Source organism: Puntigrus tetrazona, chromosome 11 (genome assembly GCF_018831695.1).
Source record: "Puntigrus tetrazona isolate hp1 chromosome 11, ASM1883169v1, whole genome shotgun sequence".
NCBI lineage: Eukaryota > Metazoa > Chordata > Actinopteri > Cypriniformes > Cyprinidae > Puntigrus > Puntigrus tetrazona.
The window spans coordinates 13596420-13621413 of NC_056709.1; the positions used below are offsets into that span (position 1 = coordinate 13596420).

The 24994-nt window shown below is 39.7% G+C and overlaps 2 protein-coding genes and 2 pseudogenes across 3 annotated transcripts; 2 read left to right on the top strand and 2 right to left on the bottom strand.

Annotated features, from left to right (window-relative positions):
• Window positions 1–969: 969 nt before the first annotated feature.
• On the bottom strand, window positions 970–2484 carry LOC122353917 (growth arrest and DNA damage-inducible protein GADD45 beta-like). Of its 2 annotated transcripts, none has more exons than XM_043251819.1 (4): window positions 2285–2484; window positions 2084–2185; window positions 1775–1994; window positions 970–1693 (listed from the first exon to the last, which is right to left on the bottom strand). In XM_043251819.1, the coding sequence occupies exons 1-4, from the start codon at window positions 2326–2328 to the stop codon at window positions 1580–1582; spliced, it is 480 nt and encodes a 159-aa protein (XP_043107754.1). In that variant the 5' UTR covers window positions 2329–2484; the 3' UTR covers window positions 970–1579. The 2 variants fall into 2 exon arrangements, with proteins under 2 accessions (XP_043107754.1, XP_043107755.1); XM_043251820.1 differs by having other exon boundaries at window positions 2281–2475.
• Window positions 2485–4977: 2493 nt separating this feature from the next.
• On the top strand, window positions 4978–7657 carry LOC122353911 (la-related protein 6-like). The gene is made up of 4 exons (XM_043251817.1): window positions 4978–5197; window positions 5281–5385; window positions 5547–5760; window positions 6402–7657. The coding sequence occupies exons 1-4, from the start codon at window positions 5169–5171 to the stop codon at window positions 7497–7499; spliced, it is 1446 nt and encodes a 481-aa protein (XP_043107752.1). The 5' UTR covers window positions 4978–5168; the 3' UTR covers window positions 7500–7657.
• Window positions 7658–9823: 2166 nt separating this feature from the next.
• LOC122353916 lies at window positions 9824–13365 on the bottom strand (annotated as a pseudogene).
• An 808-nt stretch (window positions 13366–14173) lies between these two features.
• LOC122353921 lies at window positions 14174–16290 on the top strand (annotated as a pseudogene).
• The last annotated feature ends 8704 nt before the right edge of the window (window positions 16291–24994 follow it).

The window sequence follows — 24994 nt, forward strand, 5'->3', positions numbered from 1 at the left end:
ATCTCTAATTCTGGAAACCCTATTCCTCTTTTTCTATTAATAAAAATCTATCTTTAATCGTTATTATCTAGTTCACGCTGATAGCGTATAATACTAGCATTTTTATTTTTATTTTTTGCTTCGGATTGGCAGCGAACGAGCTCAGAGAATATCGCAAGGTGTGTGTGTGAGTCGTATTGCATCTAAATAACAGGATGAAATAAATAATAGCAACTGCGCAGAGTTCACAGCGCTGACCTGAACAGCAACTGGATGGAGCTGGAAAAACAAAGCTTACAGAAGTGTGCCAGAGTGTTACTAAAGGATAGCGGTGCTTCGGTGCTTAAAGCTTTGTCCTAGTGACCCAGACCAAGCCGTGAAAGGATGAAGCATGATTTTAGCATCACCCTTCGAGGAAAACACAATCCCAGTCCTCCCAGTGGGGCCTTTGCTGGTGTAATATCACAAGTTATCTGCTAAACAATCATTCAAGAGGCCTGCGATATGACACCTGCATTATAAAAGCCGTTTTATATGGATCATCTATTCCCTGGAGGTTACGCAAGCCTGGATGGTGTCTTTTTATGGAGGAGGAAAGCTTGCCAAAGTAGACGGAAGCGGACATGAATTACTTGGAAAGTCTGCATTCCTGTCAGTGCGATTTCATAATTAACTGTATCGGTAAGGATATGACGCTGATTCTAGGACAAGAGGATATGAAGACTATCCTTTGGTAAACTGCTGATTTGTTTGCACGCCACTTAGGGCTCTTGTATCTTGTATCTCTTAGCATTTCCACCATGCATTCACACCTCAGCCGGGTAATTCCTCTCTCTCACTATAGGGCCCAAGACTTTTAGGACGATTAGCAGGAAATGTTTGGTTATTTCAAACCTTGACCGAAGCGAGGGAGTCTGCAGCATCGCCTGGTCACCCTTTATAGAGCAGTCCACCACCCCATCCCCCAAAGCAAAAACCATAAGACAGATGTACAATTCTCAGTCAATAATTTATTGAAACAACATCGCATTTGACAAAAAGCAGCAATGCATATATTAAGTCTTTTTAAATTACCGCAAATAACTTACACCAATTCATAGTATGCATTTCTCAACAGAAGTCATTTTTTTCTTGTTCCACAGACACAGTGCAGTCTAACAGAAGCGATTGCGGTCCTTTTATAGCGGGTTCAGTCACTATATTGTCGCTATAGCCCGGCACGTACACGCATCGTTCAGTCGGCGTTCGCAAAATGTTCGATAGTGACGCACGCTCGTCCCTTTCCAACCCGTTGCGCGCCCACGCCGCCCGCGCGCAGGTTCTCCGCGAGCGAGCGCGCGCGCCGACGGGCGGCCTTTCGCAGTTCGTGTTCCCACAGCTTGTTCCTCCGCTACCCCCCGCGGAGGTCACGACAAGCTGGAATGTACCGGTCCCGTGCGCGCACGGTCCCCAAGAGCTCCACTTCTCTCTCTCGCAGCCCCTTCTCGTGACGCAGCGGTCACCGGCGGCTGGCGCGGAGCCCCTTTTTTTTTCCTCCTTTTCATTCGCGGGGAATGACTCGTTCATCCTTTCGTTGCATCGAAAAAGCACCGCGGTCCGTTCAGCGTTCCTGCAGGGACAGATAGGGGATCCACTGGTTTTTGCAGCGGCTTTCTTCGCAGTAGTTGCCCACGTCTTTCAGCGCCTGGCATTTGAGCGGCTGGCACTGGGGGTTCTGCGAAAACACGAAATGCACGGTAAGTCGGTGTCGCGCGCTATCGAGACGCTCGGTCAGGTGACGGGACTGTATACTTACGGTGACTATTATGCAGTGGAAATCCCTCGGCTCGTTGTTGTCCACGGTGGCGGGCTCCCCGAGCACCTGTGCGAGGCGTCTCAGCCCGGACACCCGCAGGATGTTGATGTCGTTGTCGCAGCAGAACGCCTGAAGGAGCGTGAAGTGAATCTGCAGGGCAATGTCGTCCTGGTCCTCCTCGTCGGTGGCCAGAACGCACAGTACGACACAATCCGGGTCTCTGTAGATCAAGAGAACGGCAATTAGCGTCCTGTCTGTTGGGACAAACCAATGCAACGGCATGCGTAAAAGTCATAAGTATATACTCACACATTCATTAGTTTTGCAGACTCATAAACGCCGACGGTGAGACAGTCCTGTCTCTGCGCTGCTGCCAGCAGCTCTTCCAATGCTTGGCTCACGGTGTCCATTCTGTAAAAAAACACGCGGGGTATGGTAAGAGACAGTCGGATGGCGAGCATTGGCGAGGTTGCGTACAATGAATGCGTACGCATGCAATGAAGAACTTACTTTTTATCAGTGATGTTGCATCCAACGACTTCTTCCAGGGTCATTTTGCTTCAAATAATAGTAATCCACAAGTCTCCGGAAGAGCTCGGAAATATTAAAATCCAGTCAAAGCGCGCTGGCCAAAGTATAATCCAAATGTCGCTCGGAGTAGTATTCCTTCGCTCGCGACGCCGCGTCTGAGAAGTTGTTTCTGCCGACTTTCAGCGAAACCGTCGCTTTTATACCGCTTTCGGGTGGGTGTGGCTTGTCGCGTCGCTCGCCCTTCTCATTGGCCGGATATATTCCACAAGCGTCTCGCTCTCGCCCTGCCATTGGTGATGGGGGGAACTCCTGCTTAGACCCCACGTGGGCCGATTCGGGGAATATTTGGCCGAACGGCGAGTACAACGTGCACCCAGCAGCTTTCAATTTGTTTGTACCCTGTCCGATGGAATTTCCTCATGGAAATGATGGAGTTTCCCTGATGCTTTCGATGCGCATGTCTAAAACTTTCGCATCATGTACAAAACTAAATAAGTAAATAAAGCCGAAACTTTAAGCGGTGCTCGTTCGCATTCGGCGTTGAATCGCATGGGAAATAAACAGCGATCGCATCGTGTTTCTGACTAATGCACGGCCGCGTTCTGAAATTGGCCGAAACTTGCATTGACTCGTGACTCCCGATTCTCGTGCACGGTCAAGATGATGCATTGAAATCGACGGCATCTATCTCTTGCAGAAGTCGCCGCTGTTTCGCTCTGCAGAGGCTCTAGAAGGCCGTAGAGTTTCTGTCTCCTTGTTACCTGGAACTTTCATCACCCAGGCTGTTCCAGTTCCACCGGCTAATTATAGACGGTACAGTCACAGGATCAGAGCTGTTGATGTTGTCATGGGACCTTGTTGTGCTTGGGTTACGAAACCCGTCTGCATAAACACGGGTCAGCGTCTTAAGGGAACTGAATTGTTTTCTTCGATTTACTTTCCTCGATAAAAACGCCTGCCCAACTACAACTTAGACATGCCTTGCGTTTAAAGTGCGTTTTAAAAGAATCGCAAATTGCTTTTAAAATAAGTCACATAATCAATAACTTGCATCATTAATCTCCAACCCTACGCTGCAAGTCTCAAACCCAATTGAACCAGTTCTAACGCGCCACCTGCCGTCAAACGCGCATAAGAAGACTTGCAAGTAAATATAATTTTGATATAAGCTGCAATATGATATAAATGACAACTATGCTATTTAAAATGTTGAAATCGATCAAGTGTGCCGTTACGAAGCCCGAGCTAAAGCGTTTGGTGCACCAGCAAAAACATCTTCTATCAGCGACCGCCACCTGTTGGTGAGGATATGTCACGGCAGTGTTATCGTAAAATGACACATCCGTGCATTTCTGGGGTAAAATGATTAAACGCTTGTAAAGTTTTTGCATTTTTTAACCTTTTCGTGCCCCACGGTGATATAATCGTCCATTCATTTAATTTTGCGCATCGCTCAACCGCTCATAAATCGATACCCTGAGCGCAGAAACAGTTTTTTTTACATTGTGGCTTGCGTTAACTGCTTGCATCTTTGTCTTATTTCAAGCGCACCTCGCTTCGTGCACGCATCTTGTTTCGTGCTTGTGAAAAAAATCGCGAAAATGCTCATCGGTATTCATCAGCGCACAGCTCTGATTCCGGTCGCTTGCATCTACAAAGGCAACAGTTACTCTAATTACAATGTGCTTGAGCACACGTTATCCAGAGCGTGTTTATTGGCCGCGGGTAGCGTTAGGTAATTAGCGGGACTGCGGATCGCCTGGTCGTCCTCTCGTACGTGAGGAAAAACTAGTCGTTGACACGAAGGTAACAGCCCTAATATACAGGAAGCCTGGTAGGGGGGTCGGCTGCGGCCCTGCACTACCGTCTCACGGATCCCCCGTGGTACCCATTCATTTGGAATACACTTTGCCCTTAATCTTGACACCTCATCCCTCACCAGTACACACGCACGTCGGGTCAAAGGCACGTTTGCATAAAGTCTACAAGGTCTCCAAAAGCCCACGGCTTACAAAGTAATTAGCACGCCCATTAAACGTTTATTAAGGTCTTGGGAAAAGAGGCTACGTGCAAGGGAGTCGTGCACGTGACATGCAGCGGCGTGAATATGTAATTTGTAAAAGTGGCATTGGTTTTAATTTAATCTTTCATTTTAAATCGAAATATTCCTAAACGCGTTAGCTGTACGAAACGTCTAATTGCCAGATGCATGTAAAGTAGCGTTTGTGCGTAAAGCCTGTCGTAAAATATTTTTGATACGATTGTGTTTTTAAGTTACAAAATTAAATTAGCCTACTTTCACTATAGAAGAACGGACCTTATCATCTATTATCAACTGTTTACGCTGTGAAATTAATCTCTCGCATATGCACTTTTTGTTTTCCTAGTAAGAAAACTCGAAAGAGAGCGGAGCGGTTCAGCGATGACTCACACGGACGCCTCTTATTGGCCACTGCGTTTATAAACTCAACAGAGTCGCGTGTGATTGGTTATAATCCAATCACAATTCGCCCTAAAATCTAAGGAGGCACGTGCTTCTGGCTAAGTGCGATTGGATAATTGAGCGTGAATAACATGGCTAGGGTGATTTCTATTTGTGGTGGTTACAACAAAAATATTTTTTTATTGACATTAATTTATGCCCCCAAACGTCACTTTGCGTTCAGCGCATGCGCATGTAGCCTGTTTATTTATACTATAGTTTGTATGTATAAAATGTGTTTTAAAAAGCTAAAAGATTAAAAAAATAATAATTAATTTATGCTTCGGAGCATGCACGACGTCGCCCAGTAGACCTCGTTTTCGGTGGTGACGTAAAGACGTATAAATCAGTATTTTAAAAAGCATCACCTGTCTCCAGGTGATGTGTGGCGCTATTCGGGGGAACGTCAGGTAGGCCGTTTAACAGCTAATTAGCACACACTTTTAACGTTTAGTTTCGTCGGTGTGAGTAAGAACAGAAAATGTGCCAACAGCATGTCCTCACCCGGTTTTACTGACATCTTTCATTGCGAAGACACTCAGCAGTCAAAGGGGCCGCTCTCATACATTGATGATGGGCTAAACGATAGTTTGGATGGGTACGTTCATGGATGTTTTTTTACAAATATATCGAAATAACTAGCTTCTACATTTTAATGCAAAAATCCACTCAGGGTAGCTTTTTAAACAGACAGTACGCCAATTCCAAGTGTTTGTTTTTTATGTCATATTAAACTACTTTTTTTTTTATTTTATTTAGGAGTTCAACTGAGCTGACTGATGTCTTCGAGGAGGATTTCTGTGAGGGTGATCTCTGGATTCCTCCCAATGATGATTTGACGCACAAAATTGCTGCCCAGCTGGAGAACTACCTTTCTGACCAGAATCTGGCAGATGATGCTTTTCTCCTCAAACATGTTCAAAGAAACAAGATGGGTTACGTCAGTTTAAAGCTGCTGACGTCTTTCAAGAAGGTGAGATCAAATAACCAACAACATCTTGATCTGATGTTGAAGTAAACTGTTGGATATCCAAATTTTTTGAATATGATTTGACAGAAATATTAAACAGGTTATACTTTGTACACTTCTTCATACATATTTTTTTTTCCTCTTATATATTTCTTACATGTTGTTTCCTATTCCTTTTTTATCTCCTTATTATTTTTTTTTCTTCTTTATTTTTCCTTTAAGTTTTTCGACGCTGTACGGTTGTTGTAAAAAAGCATTTCACTGCATGTATGTGAAAAATATATATATATATATATATATATATATTTTATTTTAATTAACTGACATACTATTAAATGACCAAACTGCTGAAGTACTCAGTTTAGTAACTTCATAATTCGCTAATAATCTCACAATTCACGCTATATATCAAAACTCATCACAAGTAGCTTTTTCATATAGACTGGAGACAATAGATCCTAATATATAGATGCATGTGCAAATAAAATACCATTAAGGTAACTTAACTTAACTAAATATGTAACCTAAAACATACTTAATTAGAAAAAATGTACACCGTGAATAAGATGATTGTTCTGCAGCCATGACATTTACCAGTTAACCATTTCTTATAGCTAACATTAAAATGACTGGTGTTTTCATAGATTAAGGATCTGACGCGTGACTGGCGCACCACGCTTGCGGCTGCAAGAAGGTCTCCGCAGCTGGAAGTGAACGAGATGGCGACCAAAGTGCGGCGAAGGACCCCGGTACCCGACTGGCTCCTGTGCATTCCCACGAGCAAGCTGCTTCTGGCCTGGAACTTCCTAGACGGCGCAGGGCCGGTCAAAGACGAGGTAAACGGCTCGCCGGGCGTGGAGCAGCTAGGCATCATGGAAGCCGCGATGCGCGTGTTCTCTCCCTACGGCACCATCTCATCTCTCCGCATCCTGCGGCCGGGAAAAGAGATCCCTACGGAGTTGAAGCGCTACACTAAGAAGCACCTGGAGCTGGGGCGTAAAGCGTGTGCTGTGGTGGAGTACGAGTATCTGGAGGGCGCGCGCAGGGCCTACGAAGCCCTGAAGGCGGAAGAGCAGCAGCAGGGAGGAAGGGGCGTCTGCGTGGTCCTGCTGGGAAGCCGCGGCACCCGTAAGCCGGGATGGAGTCAGGGTCTAGCGGAGGAAGAGTCCGAAGAAGGCGTCGACGGCGAGAGTTCGAAAAAGCCGAACAGGAAGTCCAGGCGCTTCCTGTATTCTCTGGAGGATTCGGCTGTTTGCAGCTCTTCGGAGTCCGACTTCGCCCCTGCTTCGCCCCGGCCCATCCGCAGGGTCTCCCGTCCTCAAGCCCTCTACGGCAGCCCCCTCGCCGTCCCGCGAATATCGCCTTTCCGCTCGGACCCGTACAGGAATCCCCTGGGCAGTCCCGTAGGAAGCCCTCTCCTGCCTCGTAAGCTTTTTCCTTGCGGTCACGTGACCTCTCCTCTGGCCGCCCATCCGTTCAGCAGCTCGCCCGCCGGAGCTGGTTCGTACTCCTCCGGCAGACACAAGGGCTCGGGTGAGCTCTCCCAAGACGACTCGGTCTTCGCCGGCAGCCCCTGGGTCCAGAGACGCAAGCACGCCGCCCAGGTCATTCAGCCCGAGATGGGCGACTCCGCGGCACCCGTTCAGACGAGCGTCTCGGTCGTTCGCCAGCCTGTCGGCCCCGACGGGACCAGAGGCTTTCATAACTGCATCGGTCGAGGGAAGGTGCTGCTACCACACTGAAGAAGGTGCACTACAAGGTCTTTTTCCTCACTCGGTCTGTATGAGAGCGGTGCAACAGAAGTACTTTTAAAGCAACGTGATTTCCTGTTAGTGAAAATGGAAATAATGTAAAAGAAAAAAAAAGTAATTATTGAAATAAAGATGAATTTGTACTCTAATTTTAGCGAATGCAGCGTTATTTGAATTACGCCCTGCATAGCCCTTTTTTGGTAGCATCACAATTAGTTTATAGATAGTTGTGTTATTAATAATCCTTATCTATCAGTTTGACCGAATGAGCTACAAAATGACTTTATTAATGCATGTTTACCGGGATGTTTCTAAAGCATCTGTTAAAAAGATGGAAATATTACCATTTAATGTTCTGGTTAAGTGAACATTTTTGATTTAATGCAACCTTGTAACCTGTTGTGGTTCACCATTGACTTCCATAGGAGGAAAAAAAAAAAAAAAAAAAGGGATTAGATTCAACGGTTGTTCAAAAGTGACCCAAAACAACCCGTTTTTCCAAAAATAGGGAAGTTACTCCCAATAAAGCGTCAGGAAAACGTACACACTTCGGGTGTTTAGCGCTGAAGAATAACAAAATAATTTATTAGAATTTTTCAGAATAAATAATCCCATCGAACGAGTAACTGTCTGTCTCTTAGGCACTGCTTTACTTTTTATCTGTAGAGGGGAAAAAATGTCAGCAAACACACTTCTGTACCGGGCACTAGCAAGACAGATATGGCATGCCCCGATATATGTAACATGCTGCAGATCAAAACCACGTGTGACTCTTAAAACGAACACGAAAATATTGTGTAACCGTCGCATCTTGACAGGACGCACGACACTGTACATGAATAATGCCCCATCATCGGTACGCTCGCCAACATTATGGCTCCCCTCCATCTGGCAACATGGCAGAATATGACAGGCTTGCATAGACTTGATTTAGCTAGGCCGAATTAAATAAAACGAAAGGCCTATACCATATCTATATGCATCGGCATCACATTAGAACCGAAATAACAGCTGTTCTATGTGTACATAATTCATTCAACCCAGGAAACGGCTATAGAAGATATTCAACAACAACAACAAAAAAGTTTTTTCTGATTTCTCAACCACGAGCCTGTCGACGCAACAGCTTTAGCTCGCTCGGTTTATCTGGTAATGCTCTATTTTAGGAGCGAACCGTTTTATTGAGGGAGGCTCTCAGAGAACAACTTCGCTGCATAGATCATTTAATTACACGCATGCACCTTTAATTACAGCGCGCGTCACGAGCAGCAGCCTGGAGCACAGCCGCACAATGGTGGTCTCGTGGGTTACTCCGTTATTAGGAATATTTATAAACCTCATAAACGCTAATAAAAAAAAAAGGGTTTTAATACCTAATGCATTACATTTATTTTGTAAAAATGCGTCCACAAGAAGTTGTATATACATAAATAACATTTAATAAGAAATGCACAGTTAAAGGGATAGCTCATCCATCCCAAAATGTCAAAAAAATTTGAACTAATATAAAAGCAAATATCAAAATAAAATATTTAACGGTAGGGTTTGCATGATCTGCTGTATATTCGTATTTCTGAGGAAAAAGCCTGATGATAATTAGGTAACACAAGCAGCTCTGAAATTGTTTAGGCACCGACTTATCTGAAAGAAAAACGTAACCATTTAAATTCACATTATATCCTCTGTAGAACCAAAAAAGTCTCTCGTCCAATGGACTCTTAAAATTAAACTATGTGAAAGTTATACAGGTTTAGAACCATTTGAACCTTCCAGTATAAGCAAGTAGTGTATTATGTTGCATTTTAATACGGGGGTTTGAGACCAAGGGTCAAACTTATGATATAAACCTATTTGACAGCAGCACATGGCATACAGTGGATAGCACCGGGTCTAAATCATCTAAATCCGTCATTAGAACCGCTGAAATTGCTCACTGAGAGACTCCGACAAAACAGTACATCACATCTCCGAGACATTTCCCCAGACGCTCTTTTTATGGTAACAAATAAAATTGCAGGTGGACTCCATGTAACGGTTAATTCCAATGCAAATGTTAAAAAGAAAAAAAACATTCTTCTCTAATATTCATGTAACACGATAAATCCATACGGTAAATATATTTTTAAAAAAATTATTAATTCACTACCGAGAAACGACGCAGTCTGAGGGATAAACCTAAAAGACATGTGGCATACTTGCACGAATGACCAGGCGTTTGCTCTTTACAGCAGCATCCCATTCGCGCTCCGCTAACCCGTGTTATGATACAACAAGATGTTCTACCAGGCGCTGAACCAACGGTGACCGCTGGAACACGCAGGCTGCTGAACCTGAGATGTGGAGCAGTTGAACTGAGACTCTCATACGGTGGTCCCAAACACAACCCCGTCTAATTCCTGATCGTCGGAGTCGTCCTCGCTGAGGGAGAAGTCTTTGTGGTTGGACAGACGGCTGGGGCTGGATTCTCCGTCCATGAGAGCTGTTGGTCGTGGGCTTCCCAAGTCACCGACGGGCCCCATCCTCTCGCCTCGGCCATCTGAGCCAGCATGCTGTCCAACAACGGACGGCTTTTGCAAATGTTGTCCAGCAGCTGACATCGGTGTTGGAGCTGTCCGATTAGAGAGTCTTTCTCCTTAATTGTTTGGTTGAGTTTATGGATGGATTCCTCTGATTGACAGAGCTTCGTGGAGGAAGAAAATCTCTCTACGTCACAAATAAAGAAGAATTAGCCTGCAGTTAATTAGTTGCACCAATCAGAATATATTCAGTCATTAGTTTGCGAACAATTATTTTTACGCTGGACCACTGATTTATCAATATTTTTGGGTTCTGATTATAGACATAATGGAAAAGAAAAAAAATTGTTGCCATTACATAAAATAACAAGGAAATGTTACATTTAACTCCTCTAGAGTACATATATATATATATATACATACACACACACACACACACACACACATATATATATATATACATACACACACATACACACACACATATATATATATACATATATACACACACACATATATATATATATATATATATATATATATATATATATACACACACATATATATATATACACACATATACACACACATATACATATATACATATACACATACATACATATACACACACACATATATATATATATACACATATACATATATACATATACATATATATACATATATATATATATATATACACACACACACATATATACACATGTATATATACACACATACACATATACACACACACTTATAACACACACACACACACACACACACACACACACACATATACACATGTATATATACACACATACATACATACATATACACACATATCAAAACTAAAATATGCTGACGTTAAAATTAATATTGATAAGTGGGGAAAATAAAATAACATTGAAATAGCAATAGAATACATTAACTTCATCACATTGCTAATAGCATAAGCATCAATGATTCGCATTTGTAGTCTAATCTAGAGAGATAATTCACCTCAAAACATTTATGCAGATTTGGAACGACTTGAGGAGAAAAAAAAAAAAAAAAAAAGTTTTGTTCTGCAAAAACTATCTATACAGTGACACCAAAAACCAATCTGATGTCTTTTTGAACAGCTGCTATATTAAGACTATAGTGGTTGTTTGACGTGTCTGTCAAGTGAACTTAAAATGCTTAAAAACAATCTCTTTTTAAAATGTACGTTTGACTACAGATGCTAAAGTAATTCTAAGCCCAGAACTTCTTCCAAGCATCTGATAAACGCATCCATCATTAAGATGTTTTTAACTTTAAACACGCTGTTGTTGAGACCTAAGCAAGAGAAATAGCCTATGCACAGGTCAAGCAACTTTTATAGGCAAAAACTAATTACAAACTAATTTACCGGTTGGTTTTGTGGCGAGATGACTGACATGTTCCACTAGAGGATTTTTTTATAGCCTGAAGCGAAGGTTTAAAGTTAAAAAATAGTTTCAGTGGTGGATTTATTTCTTACAAACATGTTTTTATCAGCTGTTTGGACTCTCATCCTGACGGCACCCATTCGCTGCAGAGCATCCATTAGCAAGCAAGTGACGGAATGCTACATTTCTTTAAATCTAAACCCCTTTTTAATTTGGGACCGATTCCTTTAATACTTCCAAGGATTTTAATACTACACGCTTGTGAGGAAACCTGTTTGGAAACAGCAACCTGCCCATCAGTCATTAACAATAGCCCCGCCCATCACAACATTACCAGTTCTTTTCTGATTGGTTAACAAATGCGGGCCAGTCTACTTTGCTTTTTAAACGGTCTATAGCTGCCAGGTGCGTTTTCTTAAACCACCGTATCCAGTAATATCTGTTACACTTTACGTCAAGGACACGCGTTTAATGCAAAACTTGCTTTCAGTAGCTCAATCGAGCTTTCCGGTGAATCGCAGAGCGTGGTTTGGACATCAAAAATGCAATATTATGCATCTACTGAACAATGTGATGGTGTTAAGGTGTTAGGCTAAAAAAATCGGATTGCCATCATGCCGTTCCAATCCGTGACGCCTTATACACAAAAATACATGTTTTATGAAACCCGATGGCTCTCTGACGCTGCATAGACAGCAACAAATCAGTAAAATAGCCCATTGTGATAACTGTAATTTTACAAAGCTACATGATATGAAAAAGCTATGTTTACATCAACATGCACTTCATTCTCACCAGTACAAAACATATATATATATATATATATATATATATATATATATATATCACCCTCCTGGAGCATTACATTTCACCTACTACTACACTTATACAACTTGACCAATATTCTTAATTGTTTTATTTAACTCCAGATGCACAAAAGAGCGTTTCAGAAATTATATCAGCAGTCAGTCTCAAATTAGAAGTATCCTTAAGGGGCGATATGATTCTTTTGTAAACAAAAACCGCTTTATTTCGTCTCACGCAAAGAGCTGTCGAATCGAGTCATTATTTCCGTTTCCTCTGCGCGCAAAAAAGACCGTTATTATCGTCTGTGAAGGGTCAGAGAGCTTTGGGATTTCACCGAACACAAAAAACGCGCGGGATCGGAACGGGAATCAACGGCAGACTCGTCGTTTTTGGACGGACTGTCCCTTTAAGGGAGCAAACGCATTCTTTCCCCTACTTGTCCTTGGCCTCCGTGATTTCCTGCGCGGTGGCTCTCAGCTGCTCGTCTTTGCGGATGAGGCTCTCCGCCTGCTCCCGCACGGTCTTCTCCGCGTCCCCCAGCCTCTGCTCCAGGTCCGCGACCCGCCTGTGGAGCGCCGCCAGGTGCGCGTTCGCCTCTCTTATCTGCACCGGCGACGGGGACGACATGCTCGGGAGGCGGAAGACAAAAAAAGCGGCGGTCCGGTAGGCGCGCTCTCTCTCACCCGCGACGACGGCGCGCCGCCGGGCTGCTCATCTTCCGCGGGTCCGGAGTGAACGATGCTGAACTCCCTCTCTCTCGATCTCAGCATGCGTGACGCTACAGCGGTCTGCTTCGGGAAGTCTCCGCGCCCGCGTGCAGCGACGGACCTCAGCGCGCGGTTACCTTTGCGACATTATCCTGTTTAGGCAGGTGTTACGGTTTGCGTTGTTTTGCAGTCAGCTGACGTGTCGTCCGCGACAACTTCATAGCAACCTGTGGCTGCCGACCCGGAAGTGATAGTCGGGAGCCGCTGGCCAATCAGAGTCGCCGAAACAGAGAGGCAGCCGTGATTACAAAATGCACTTTCCTTGCGAGGCTCCAAATATAGTATCTTTCGATTGTTAATATTTTTTTAATAATAAAAATAATAATAGTAACTGTGTACTAATGAGTTTTTATAATATACCGGTTTCATTTAGTCTGCCTTTTTGTAAAAAAAAAAAAAAAGAAAACGAAATAAATAAATAAAGAAAGCGTAGCTGTGATTGTATCAATAATTACAAATAACACAAAAATGATACAATTAAGTGATTTAAAGAGAAGCTTACATAAATTACCCACAGTTACCCAAAGGGAAATTCATGGAAATTCGGTTCATACAGGGAAATATATGTATATATTTAAGCTATTTATTTATTTTATGTTCCATTAAAAATAAATAAATATTGTTATAAATGTTATATAAATGTATGCTATTAGACTAGTATATTTATAGTTTGTTTTTACAGATGAATTGCAAGATAAAACCAGCAATTTTATTATATATATTAGTATGTTATACATTAGTTATTACCTGTAGTTATGCATAACATTACATCACAAGATCATAGTTCTTTTAGTATCACTAAAATATTATTATGGATTATGCTCTTTGTTAATATTTTAAGATATAGATTTTATTTTATGTAGATTTTAAAAAAATGTTATTTATGCCATTTGATCACTTTTTGTTGTTTTAAAATGTTTATTACTTTTTATTAAGTATATATATATATATATATATATATATATATATATATATATACATACATACATACATATATATATATATATATATATATATATATATATATATATATATATATATATATAGTTCAATTAACTTTTATGATTTAAATTGTAGTACACTGGGATGGCATTGATCGTAGTTCCACGCCACGCCGACGGGGCGAAACGCCCTTGAACGCCACTAGATCCACAAAAGTATTAGATGAATGAGGTCACGAAGAAACTTTACCTCAAAAGATACATTTTAGATGTAGCAGCAATATTTTAAAGAAACTAAACCGAGTGAGAGCCTTAGAGGATACGGTGCGTTTTCACGCTCCACAGCAGTTGGTGGCGGTATCGCACAGTTTGTTGCGCGCCAACGACCAGCAAACTCAAGAAGAAGAACTCTCGCGATATCCAAGTCGTGTCCTTGGTGCAGAAATGGGCTACTGGGAGCTGGAAGAGGGCAAAGACTGCGTTGCCAAACATGGATCACCACAAAAATAGCCACTGCTATCGGTTAGTCTGTCGGATGTTTATATTCTAGGGTTTCTGACGGATCCGTTGAGCGTGTTTTTATAACGTTAGCGTTGTTTATGCGCTCTAAAGGCTAAGCTGTTAGCATGAACGCTAGCTTGTGAAGTAACATATCGGCTTATTTATGTCTGTTTGTTAGTTTATCTATCTATCTATAAAGTGGCGTCAGCGTGAAAAATTACATCCAGGGCTGCCATTACTCTCCAATCTTTGATTTGTTTCATACCTGCTTGCGTTGTTCGTATGGCTCTTATAATGATGCAGATGTCACCGGACACGATCTGCTTTAATAAACACAGTTTCGTGTGCCTTACTATTATTATTATTGTTGTTGTTGTTCTGCAGGGCTGGTAGGTTCTGCCTACCACACTGTGACTTTTCCACCTGAGACAGCTGTTGAGGCTCTGACCAGAGCAGCATCAGGCACTCTCACTATGGGTAAGAGAAAGAAGCCGTGGTCCTCTTCATGGTACAGGATCGATCTCCCAAATTGCATAAAAATCTATGATACTAAAATAAATTTAAGCGTATAACTCGTTAACTTAATATAAACTGCCAATTTGGGACATGCATCTGTAACGGAATGCACTTTGCAGCGGTTGCACCATGTGATATTTGGTCGCACTCAAAAAGTGCAGAGATAATGTGAAATGAATATTTTTAGAGAATTTAAAGTTGGTACATATGTTGTTAAATATGTCATCTTTTATGCATTTAAACCTATTGTTAACTGATAAAACGCAATTGAAAATGAAAGTATGTTTTCCCATTGAACTAATTTCTTTGCATACAGGAAATTTTAGAAGTCACGTCATTGGCACATACATAAATATACATGTATATAGGTGTATGTGTGTGTGCATATATATATATATATATATATATATATATATATATATATATATATATATATATATATATATATATATATATATATTATATATGTGTATGTCGATGACATGACATCTACATTTTCTGCATGTGTATATGTAAAGAAATTAGTTGAATGGGAAAATGTACTTAAATGTTGTGAACCTTATGAGGAAAAAATGCATAAAATTTACCTCTGAGTTCCCCTAAATTTCTGGATGCGAGCGCGAGAGATCCAGGTCATCTGTTTTGTTGAAAGACTTCAGCTGTGTCTGAAATAGCATGCTATAATCTATGTAGAATGAATGAAACTCAGACGTACTACATTCATCACGAGACCTACTAGTGTCAGTGTCGCCTTTGTGATTCACCTTCATCTTCTACCAATTGTTGCCATAGTAGCACTCGATACAAAATTGAATAAAAAGTAAAAATACTGTCTTTATAGTTGCTTGCGTTGGCCTTGTTACGGTAGATCATTGGAATGATTCGAGTTGAAGTCGATTATATAACACATCGGTAATTTATTTCCTGTTCTCGACCCTTTAAGCTGCCATGGGCGCCATCTTTGGAGTAGCCACTTGTCTAAGCGCCGCATGCCAGAGACGCACCGGACAGCCCAACCAACTATTTCATTGGTGGATGTGCTTCGGTGTTTTCCTCGGCGCGAAGTCACGTCGATGTTCGTAATTATTCAAGAACAGCCGTGTCTAAAGAGGAGTCTAAAGAGGCTTTCTGTGTTTTTTGTGTTTAGCTCACAGTGCTGTCACGGGCACCGCCGCGTGTTTTAGCCTGGGGACTTTGGCTATGTTCACCAAGATTGGGAAAATGGAAGGCTGGAGAATAGCGGCCCCCAAACTGTGACCTGATCCGATGCTTGATGTATATTGCTCATATAAATGTATTATAATTAAAAATCTCTGGGTGTACTCTTCTGTTCGAAAGTGTTTTCTGAAGTCACTGTAGCGTGTGTAAATATAAATGGGGAATAAAATCGATTTTGAAATATGAATAATCCCCATCAAATATGCCCGGAATAAACAAACATCCGCTTTCTCTTCCTCTGTTGCACGCAGACGCAGTTGGTTGCTTAATAATGATAGCTGAAATGAGTTAACTTTGTGAAAAATTAGTGACTTACAAGTTTGCACGTTGGCTCTGTCTGAAGTATGTATCAAAATACTGTACATTCATGATGTGTTCTGTAGTAGAGGAAGCCTGAACGTGTGTGAGTTATAGTGAGCTCTTTTTCTCGCCACAAGGAGGAGCTGTTAAACCATTAAATGGCTAATAAAATTTACAAAACTCACATAATTGCATGAATCATTCACTATCCTGTATATGTATGTGTATATATGTATATGTGTATATATATATATGTATATGTGTAAATATGTATGTATATATATATATGTATATATGTATATATATATATATATACATATATATATATATATATGTATGTATATATATATATATATATATATATATATATATATATATATATATATATATATATATATATATATATATATATACATATATATATATATATATATATATATATATATATATATACATACATATATATATATACATATATATCTTATATAGACATATATACATATATATATATATATAAATATACATATATACACAGTTCATATATATATATACAAATATATTTCTATACAGTATCTCATTTGTTGTGTATAGGGATATTTACACATATATATATATGTCTGGCATATATAATATATAATATATGCGTGGCAAGCTCACAGCTATATATATATATACATATATATACATATATATATTATATATATATATATTATGATAGACTTTTATATAATATATATATATTTTTATATACACATATATAGCTGAGTTCACTGGACCGTACTCACAGGTATATTAGCACAGCGGTTACTGGGAGGCGTTTAAATAATTATTAGCGATGAGATGTGAGAAACAGCTGCTTGTAGTTTATTTGGTTTCAGCCGTTGGAACGAGCAGAGAAATATATACACAACAATCTTGGAGACCGATTTGTTTGCTTTGGCCTTTTCCCTGTTGACAACCACAGACACACGGAAAAGTGTCAATTATATCCACGAGGCTAAAAGCCAAGCTGTGTAATTAGCAGACATGTCCTCATCTGGTCCTTCAGTCTGCTCATGATTCGTGCAATGGCAGCTGAAATTGCAAAACAACTTCTTCTGAAAAGATAAGCAAGTCTGCACACACTTTCCAATATGTATATGTGTGTGTGTGTGTGTGTGTGTGTGTGTGTATATGCATGATATATATATATATATATATATATAGAGAGAGAGAGAGAGAGAACAAGAGCATAATTTAAAATATTATTGTAGCATCATTTGATACACCATTATAATTTTTCTGATTGTGTTTTTTGTTTTGAAAATGAGTTTTCACTGTAATTTTCAGTTGCATTTAACATCTATCCGCTTTGAGAAGTTGCATGTTATATGCATGCCTGTTTTTCTATTCTGGCGGGACTTAAAATGAGGTTCCCACGGGCAAAGAAGCTAATAAATCATGCAGAATGAAGTTTCTGAAAATAAAATGCCAGTTGTTTTCTGTAAGGGGTAGGTTTAGGTGTAGGACAATAGAATATACGATTAGTACACTGTAATAACCATTACAATTATTAGGAGAGTCTCTATAAGGAGAGCTAACCAGACGTGTGTGTGTGTGTGTGTGTGTGTGTGTGTGAGTGTATGTGTCTGGGAGAGTGAGTGTGCCTGTTTTTCATTGTGTGTGTGTGTGTGAGAGAGAGTGTGAATGAAGTGTGTGTGTGTGTGTGTGTGTGTGTGTGTGTGTGTGTGTGGAGAATGTGAGTGTGTGTGGCAGTGTGTGTGTGTGTGTGTGAGAGTGTGTGTGAGAGAGAGCTGAGTGACGTGTGTGTGTGTGTGTGTGTGTGTGTGTGTGTGTGTGTGTGTGTGAGTGTGTGTGTGTGTGTGTGTGTGTGTGTGTGTGTGTGTGTGTGTGTGTGTGTGTGTCTGTGTGTGTGTGTGTGAGAGAGTGTGTGTGTGTGTGTGTGTGTGTGTGTGTGTGTGTGTGTGTGTGTGTGTGTGTGTGTGTGTGTGTGTGAGTGTGTGTGTGTGTGTGTGTGTGTGTGTGAGAGTGTGTGTGTGTGTGTGAGTGAGTGTGTGGGTGAGTGTGTGTGTGTGTGAGTGTGTGTGTGTGTGTGAGTGAGTGTGTGTGTGAGTGTGTGAGTGTGTGTGTGTGTGTGAGTGTGTGTGTGAGTGTGTGTGTGTGTGTGTGAGTGTGTGTGTGTGTGTGTGTGTGTGTGTGTGTGTGTGTGTGTGTGAGAGTGTGCACATTTTTGTGACAAATCAGACATGAACTTGTATAATGACCCAGGTATGACACAGGTATTACAGAGTGAAGGTAATTTTTTTGTACCTGTATTGTGTATTTTTCATAATTGAGATTTATATATCATCATGTATGTTTTTTTTTTGTTTCAGATACAACTATTCGAAAATCGGAGGTGCGATAGCTGTTTACATGATATCCTTACGATTTTTGGGGGTAAAAGAAAAATCTTTTTTTTTTTTTTTTTTTGCCATTCATTTCAAACAAAGATGATAATCATGAATTAAATTCATCAGAGCTTAAAAATGTTGCAAGTCTCGCCGCCAGCTTCCGCCGAGGGACTAATTATGGTTGTTAAGGGAATTTGGCTCGCGTGTGACATCATGTGACTTCACTAACGAGCTGGAAACTTATCGAGAGCCAATTTTTTATTGAGCAAATTGCAGTTCCAGCGAAACCGCAGCGCCTTGTGCACAACTCAAACCACCGAAGTGGATTCGACCAGACGGGGTTTTAAAAAGTGAATGTTAAAATGCTTTTGGAAGCCAGATGGTGTAGTTACAACATCTTCCAGCAGGGGTTTTCAGGTTGTTTTGATGTCAAGGACCCCAAAGATAATGATCCTCCATGAACTGCTCCTTTTCATCGCACTCTTATAGCAGCTGGTAACTATTTCCTTTCAGGCAAGTCGGAGGTCAGTTTTTATGAAGATGTACGATCCCATTCATCTGATGAGAGTTATTTTAGGGACGGACCTTCGTGTTCATTTTTTTTCTGAAGACCAATCGATTTCTTACGACTCAAATCGAGCCCCAATTTACAAAAGAAATCTGAAAGAGTTTTCATTAAGATCAGGCTGCCATTCTCCTTAAACATAACGGCAATTTTTTGATTTATTTTTATTTGTAGGATTTTATAATTGCAATTTGTAAAAATATTTTGCAGTGTATTTAAAATACAGTTCGTGTTCTGCATTAAGACCAATTTATAGAGTTTATACAGGTAACTGAAATTCATATTGTACTGAATCCAAAAAGAAAGAATTACTTAAAATATTTGCTCTTGACGGCAAATACCATTATTATGTTCCATTTTGTTATGCTTTGTGAAGAAAATCCATTAAATCCCCAGTAAACCATAGGAAAAAATAAATCAATGCGATACATTTTCGCCAAAAACAGCTGCTAATAAAATAATAAGGTTAATACGCTAAAATTACAATAACGATTCATTTGTTGAACATGCAAAAAAAAAAAAAAGACTGTATTACTGTATTAAGCAATCAAGTTTTGGTCTAACTAACTAACTAAAACTTGGTACTAGTCTTTATTTATGCGATATATTGCTCCTTACGGTGCAGAAATGCTCAGTTCAACCTAAAAAGCGAAAAGCATGGGTCCTGCACTTTCCACCGCTCTCTTCTTTTCTAACGAGTTTGCAGGAAAAAGGAGCTGACGCGAACTTTCTTCTGCCACTCTGCTTTTATTGATTCTCCTCTGGCTCGATTTCTTCCCGATCGAAAGCATAAGTTGAAATGCCGGGTTCACCTTCGTCCAAGTGCTGAATCTCGAATCGAAATGCTACTCGCTCGCCAAAGCGACCGTGATCCCGGCGTGTTCCTACAGCGCCCGCTCAGCGCTTTAACCCGCTTCCCGGTCTCGGCGGACGCCATCTCTTCAACTCTGACCTCAGTTTCTATGAGGCGCTCGAAATGCTTCTGATATCGGAGCCCGTTAAAGCCTCGCCCATTAGGGCTGGCCTTTTGATAAGCCGCCGAGGGGCTGTTGGGACAGAGCGTGCCTGGGATTTTTATTCGCCGAGTGCTTTGAGTCTGTAATGAAATGTGTGTTGATAAACGCAAGCGAAGATTTATAGCTGCTTATGTCTGCTGCTGATGCTTCGGAGTGGGTGCGTGATGGACGGCGTTATTGATGTGCTCTATCTAGTTACCCTAATGGACGTTACGAAACCACGTCCAGAGCGTGCATTTAACCAAACCAGAAAGTAACGTTCAGTTGGAACATCCGTCCGCTTAGATGTTTGTACGTACGCTTGCTTTGTGTTCATTTTAAAAAAGATAAAAAAAAAATATTGGTAGAGCGCAGACGACGTGTTTGCATAAATGCACTTTATTTAATATTTTAGCAGGTTTTTAACAATGTTTTGTAGAACGACGGCTGCGCGAGTTTGTTTCCATAATTAATTTGATATATAATATCGAAAAAATAAAAAAGAATTTTTTTGCAAAAAAAAAAAGATTATGATGTTTTTTTTATCGTGTTAGTAGCAATATTTTGTAGTTCTTTTTTAACCTAAACATAATAACCCGACTGCGTGTTTGATCGAGATTAACTGGAATGCACAATGAAAGAACTTTATTATTGAAAATTGTTAAAAATATTATCTGTTTTCGCAAATCAACTCTTCAGATGTTTTCTGAATTGTTATTTATTGATATATTTATTAATCAGCATCAATATAAATGCCAATTATCTTTTACAATTACAGCATTTTCACAATTACATATCTTTTGCCAATTACAGCATTTTCAAACTGTATAAATGGGTCTAAATGTATAAAATACCAACTATTATATAATTTTTTAAATACATTTATAAATATAGAAAAATAAAAATATCATTGCAATATATATATATATGATATATATATATATAATTAATTATAATTATATATATAATTTATTTATTTTTTTGTAAATATTTTGTGTGATAAATAGCTATGTGTGTGTGGGGTAATATATATACAAAATTTAATAAAAAAAAATGTATTTATTTTTTATTTATTTTTTTAGTAGATATTTTGTGTGATAAATAGCTATGTGTGTGTGGGTAACTATGCATATGTATATTTCAAACTGCCTTTTTTCTCCCCTAAAAATGTGTCAAAATAAAGTGAGACATAAAAAACTTAATTTAAAGACAAAAGATACTTCATCTTGCCTCTGCGGCAGACATTTAGTTTTATTTTAAGCATAAACTCACAAAACCTGGCTCAAACAAGACCAAGTATTAATAAAGTGCTAATATTAATTCATTTACGGCTGACTCCTATTTGCTCGCGTTTGGCTTTCAGGAAGTAATAGCGGCGTTTCAACGGAGATAAGAAAGCAGTCGCAACAAACACCATCTTAAAATAACCATCATTTCAATAAAAGTTAGAAAGCCGGTGATTCTGCTCGATGTAATTTCATCCATTCGCGTGCCGCGACAGTAGTAAACATTAGCATACTTGCTGCGTTTGTGGATTAATCACAGCCCGCGTTTGTCTTGTTCTACTTACTTTTGGGTTTTAGTGTTGCTGATTTATCACGCTTTAATTACGCCGGTTTGTCCGAGAGCCAAAATCATCCGCATCTCGGCCTAAAAGATGGGTTCGCTTTAGTGCGATAAACTCAGAGCGAGAAATACACCAAGTCGGTCTTAAGCTTAATAAAACTCCGGAAGCGAGCCAGTCCCGCAGCTGAATAATTTACGGAGTGCTGAGCGGAGGGAATCCAATCCACCCAAACCCGACTTCACAATCCTGAACACACACAAACATCTGGGATGCAACGCCTGCAGAAAACGATGAGGCATAAGTCCCCACGGGGTGATATTATGGCTTTGTAAAGGATTCTTTTCTGGATCCTCCGCATTGAAAGAGCTGTGGATACCGAGAGTCCTGAAGGGAACTTTTTTGTCCTCCTGAACTCTTTTAGGCTGCTTTTCGAGGCCCGCCGAATATAACTGCGTGCTCTTTTGGCAGCATCGGCTCGTGCTTACTTTGAAAATGCCGAGAGATCTTTTCCCAGTGCCAGAAACGGCGTATAAATCTCTGAATATTTGTCAATTAACGGGAGCGGGAATACGGCACGAAATGTTCGTGACGCAGAGCAGATGTTCGTTTCGATCCGCTCTTCATCATCGCTACGTCGGTGTCCAGAAGTGGATTTAAAGATTCATTCGGCCTTAATAGAAACGGCTTGCGTTGAGATAATGATAAATCTGTCATGGTACTCTCCCGTGACAAAGCCAATCCGTGATCCCGAAAACATCTGTTCCGTGCTGCTCAGGATAGGACTAACGCAGACCGCTTGACCCGCTGTGCAACACAATATCACTATAAATCTGACTTTATCTCTGAAGACGAATAGCCCAAGAACATCTTTAGATACAATCAGCTCGTTCTGAGGACGTTCTCATGGTTTTGGATGATAAGCGGTGCATCGCGTCGCATCTATTTCTTTTGGACAGGTTTGTGTGTATGACGCCGAAAATATATAGACTGAAAAGAGAAAACGGCTCGAGGTTTACGTTCACACGGCTTTCGGATTTTACCCTGATGACTGAAACAGTATTTCCTTGTAAAGCGCACTTTAATAATCTCTGTTTTTTATTTACAGTTATGACGAATCGTTCTTCACAGCTCGGGATTTAATATTTATAGGCATGTGTTTGGGTAAAACAATATTTTATAAAATATATTATTCTATAAAGTACTAATAATATTCCTTCCAAATTACATTAAAATCTTGTAATTTAGGCATTTATTTGATCAAAATAACAGTTCATGCTTTCCTATATCTATCTATCTAATCATAATCTATCCATATCTATCTATCTATCCATCCAATCATAGTCTATCTATCTATCATATCTATCTATCTATCTATCTATCTATCTATCTATCTATCTATCCATAGTCTGTCTATCTATCTATCTAATCATAGTCTGTCTATCTATCTATCTATCTATCTATCCATAGTCTGTCTATCTATCTATCTATCTATCTATCAGTCTGTATCTATCTATCTATCTAATCATAGTCTGTCTATCTATCTAATCATCTATCTAATCTGTCTGTCTATCTATCTATCTATCTATCTATCTATCTATCCATAGTCTGTCTATCTATCTATCTAATCATATCTGTCTATCTATCTATCTATCTATCTATCCATAGTCTGTCTATCTATCTATCTATCAGTCTGTCTATCTATCATCTATCTCTGTCTAATCATATCTATCTAATCATAGTCTGTCTATCTATCTAATCGTAGTCTGTCTATCTATCTATCTATCTATCTATCTAATCATAGTCTGTCTATCTAATCGTAGTCTGTCTATCTATCTATCTATCATAGTCTGTCTATCTATCATAGTTCATCTATCTATCTATCTATCATCTATCTATCTAATCGTAGTCTGTCTATCTATCTAATCATAGTCTGTCTATCTATCTATCTAATCATAGTCTATCTATCTATCTATCTATCTATCTAATCATAGTCTGTCTATCTATCTATCTATTTAATCATAGTCTGTCTATCTAATCATATCTGTCTATCTATCTATCTATCTATCTAATCATAGTCTGTCTATCTATCTATCTAATCGTAGTCTGTCTATCTATCTATCTAATCATAGTCTGTCTATCTATCTAATCGTAGTCTGTCTATCTATCTAATCATAGTCTGTCTATCTATCTAATCATAGTCTGTCTATCTATCTATCTATCTATCTATCTATTTCTCTCCATTTCAAGCTGCATTACAGTTTCTTGTTTATTACTAGTTAGTAGAATATATATACATGGACTATCAAAATAAAGTGCTAAACAATGTACAAAATGACAGTCAAAATGAGTCATATCTCACTATTGCAACTCAACGCCTTGTAATTACAAATTAGATCAAAATGTGAAAACGGGCAGCACTGATTTTTGTAAGAATTCACAACTCATTATTTTCTTATTTTGACTTTATGTATGACAGCGTGACTTCATACATCTCATAATGCGCGTTTACTTCATTTGAGTTATTCTTTTAGCTTTCTGCGTGTGTTTTTTCATTCCCACAACTTGTCATCGCTCAGAAACGCAGCAGAGATCATATTTAATCGCTGTGATTTTATTTTACAGCGATGTCTGTTTTAACTAAACCACGAACAATGCGAGCACCGAGCTCAAATGAACGCTATGGAGACATTTGCGGGCAGCAAATAGCCTCCCACTAACAAATGACACTATAAGCAGAAAAATTACTGCTGTAAAGTCAACGAAAATGAGGGCTAATTACCTGGAAATTGTATGACATGCTCTCTTTCCCTTGTTATATAGCATTTTCTCACCATATTTAAGGAAAGAGACATCTTAAAGGGATAGCACACCCAAAAATAACAACTCGACTGAGTGATTTTCTTTCCAAAAGAAGATATTTCCAGTAAACAAAAAGTGCCTGGAACGAAAATACTATGGGATCCCAACTGTTTACCAAAATATCTTCTT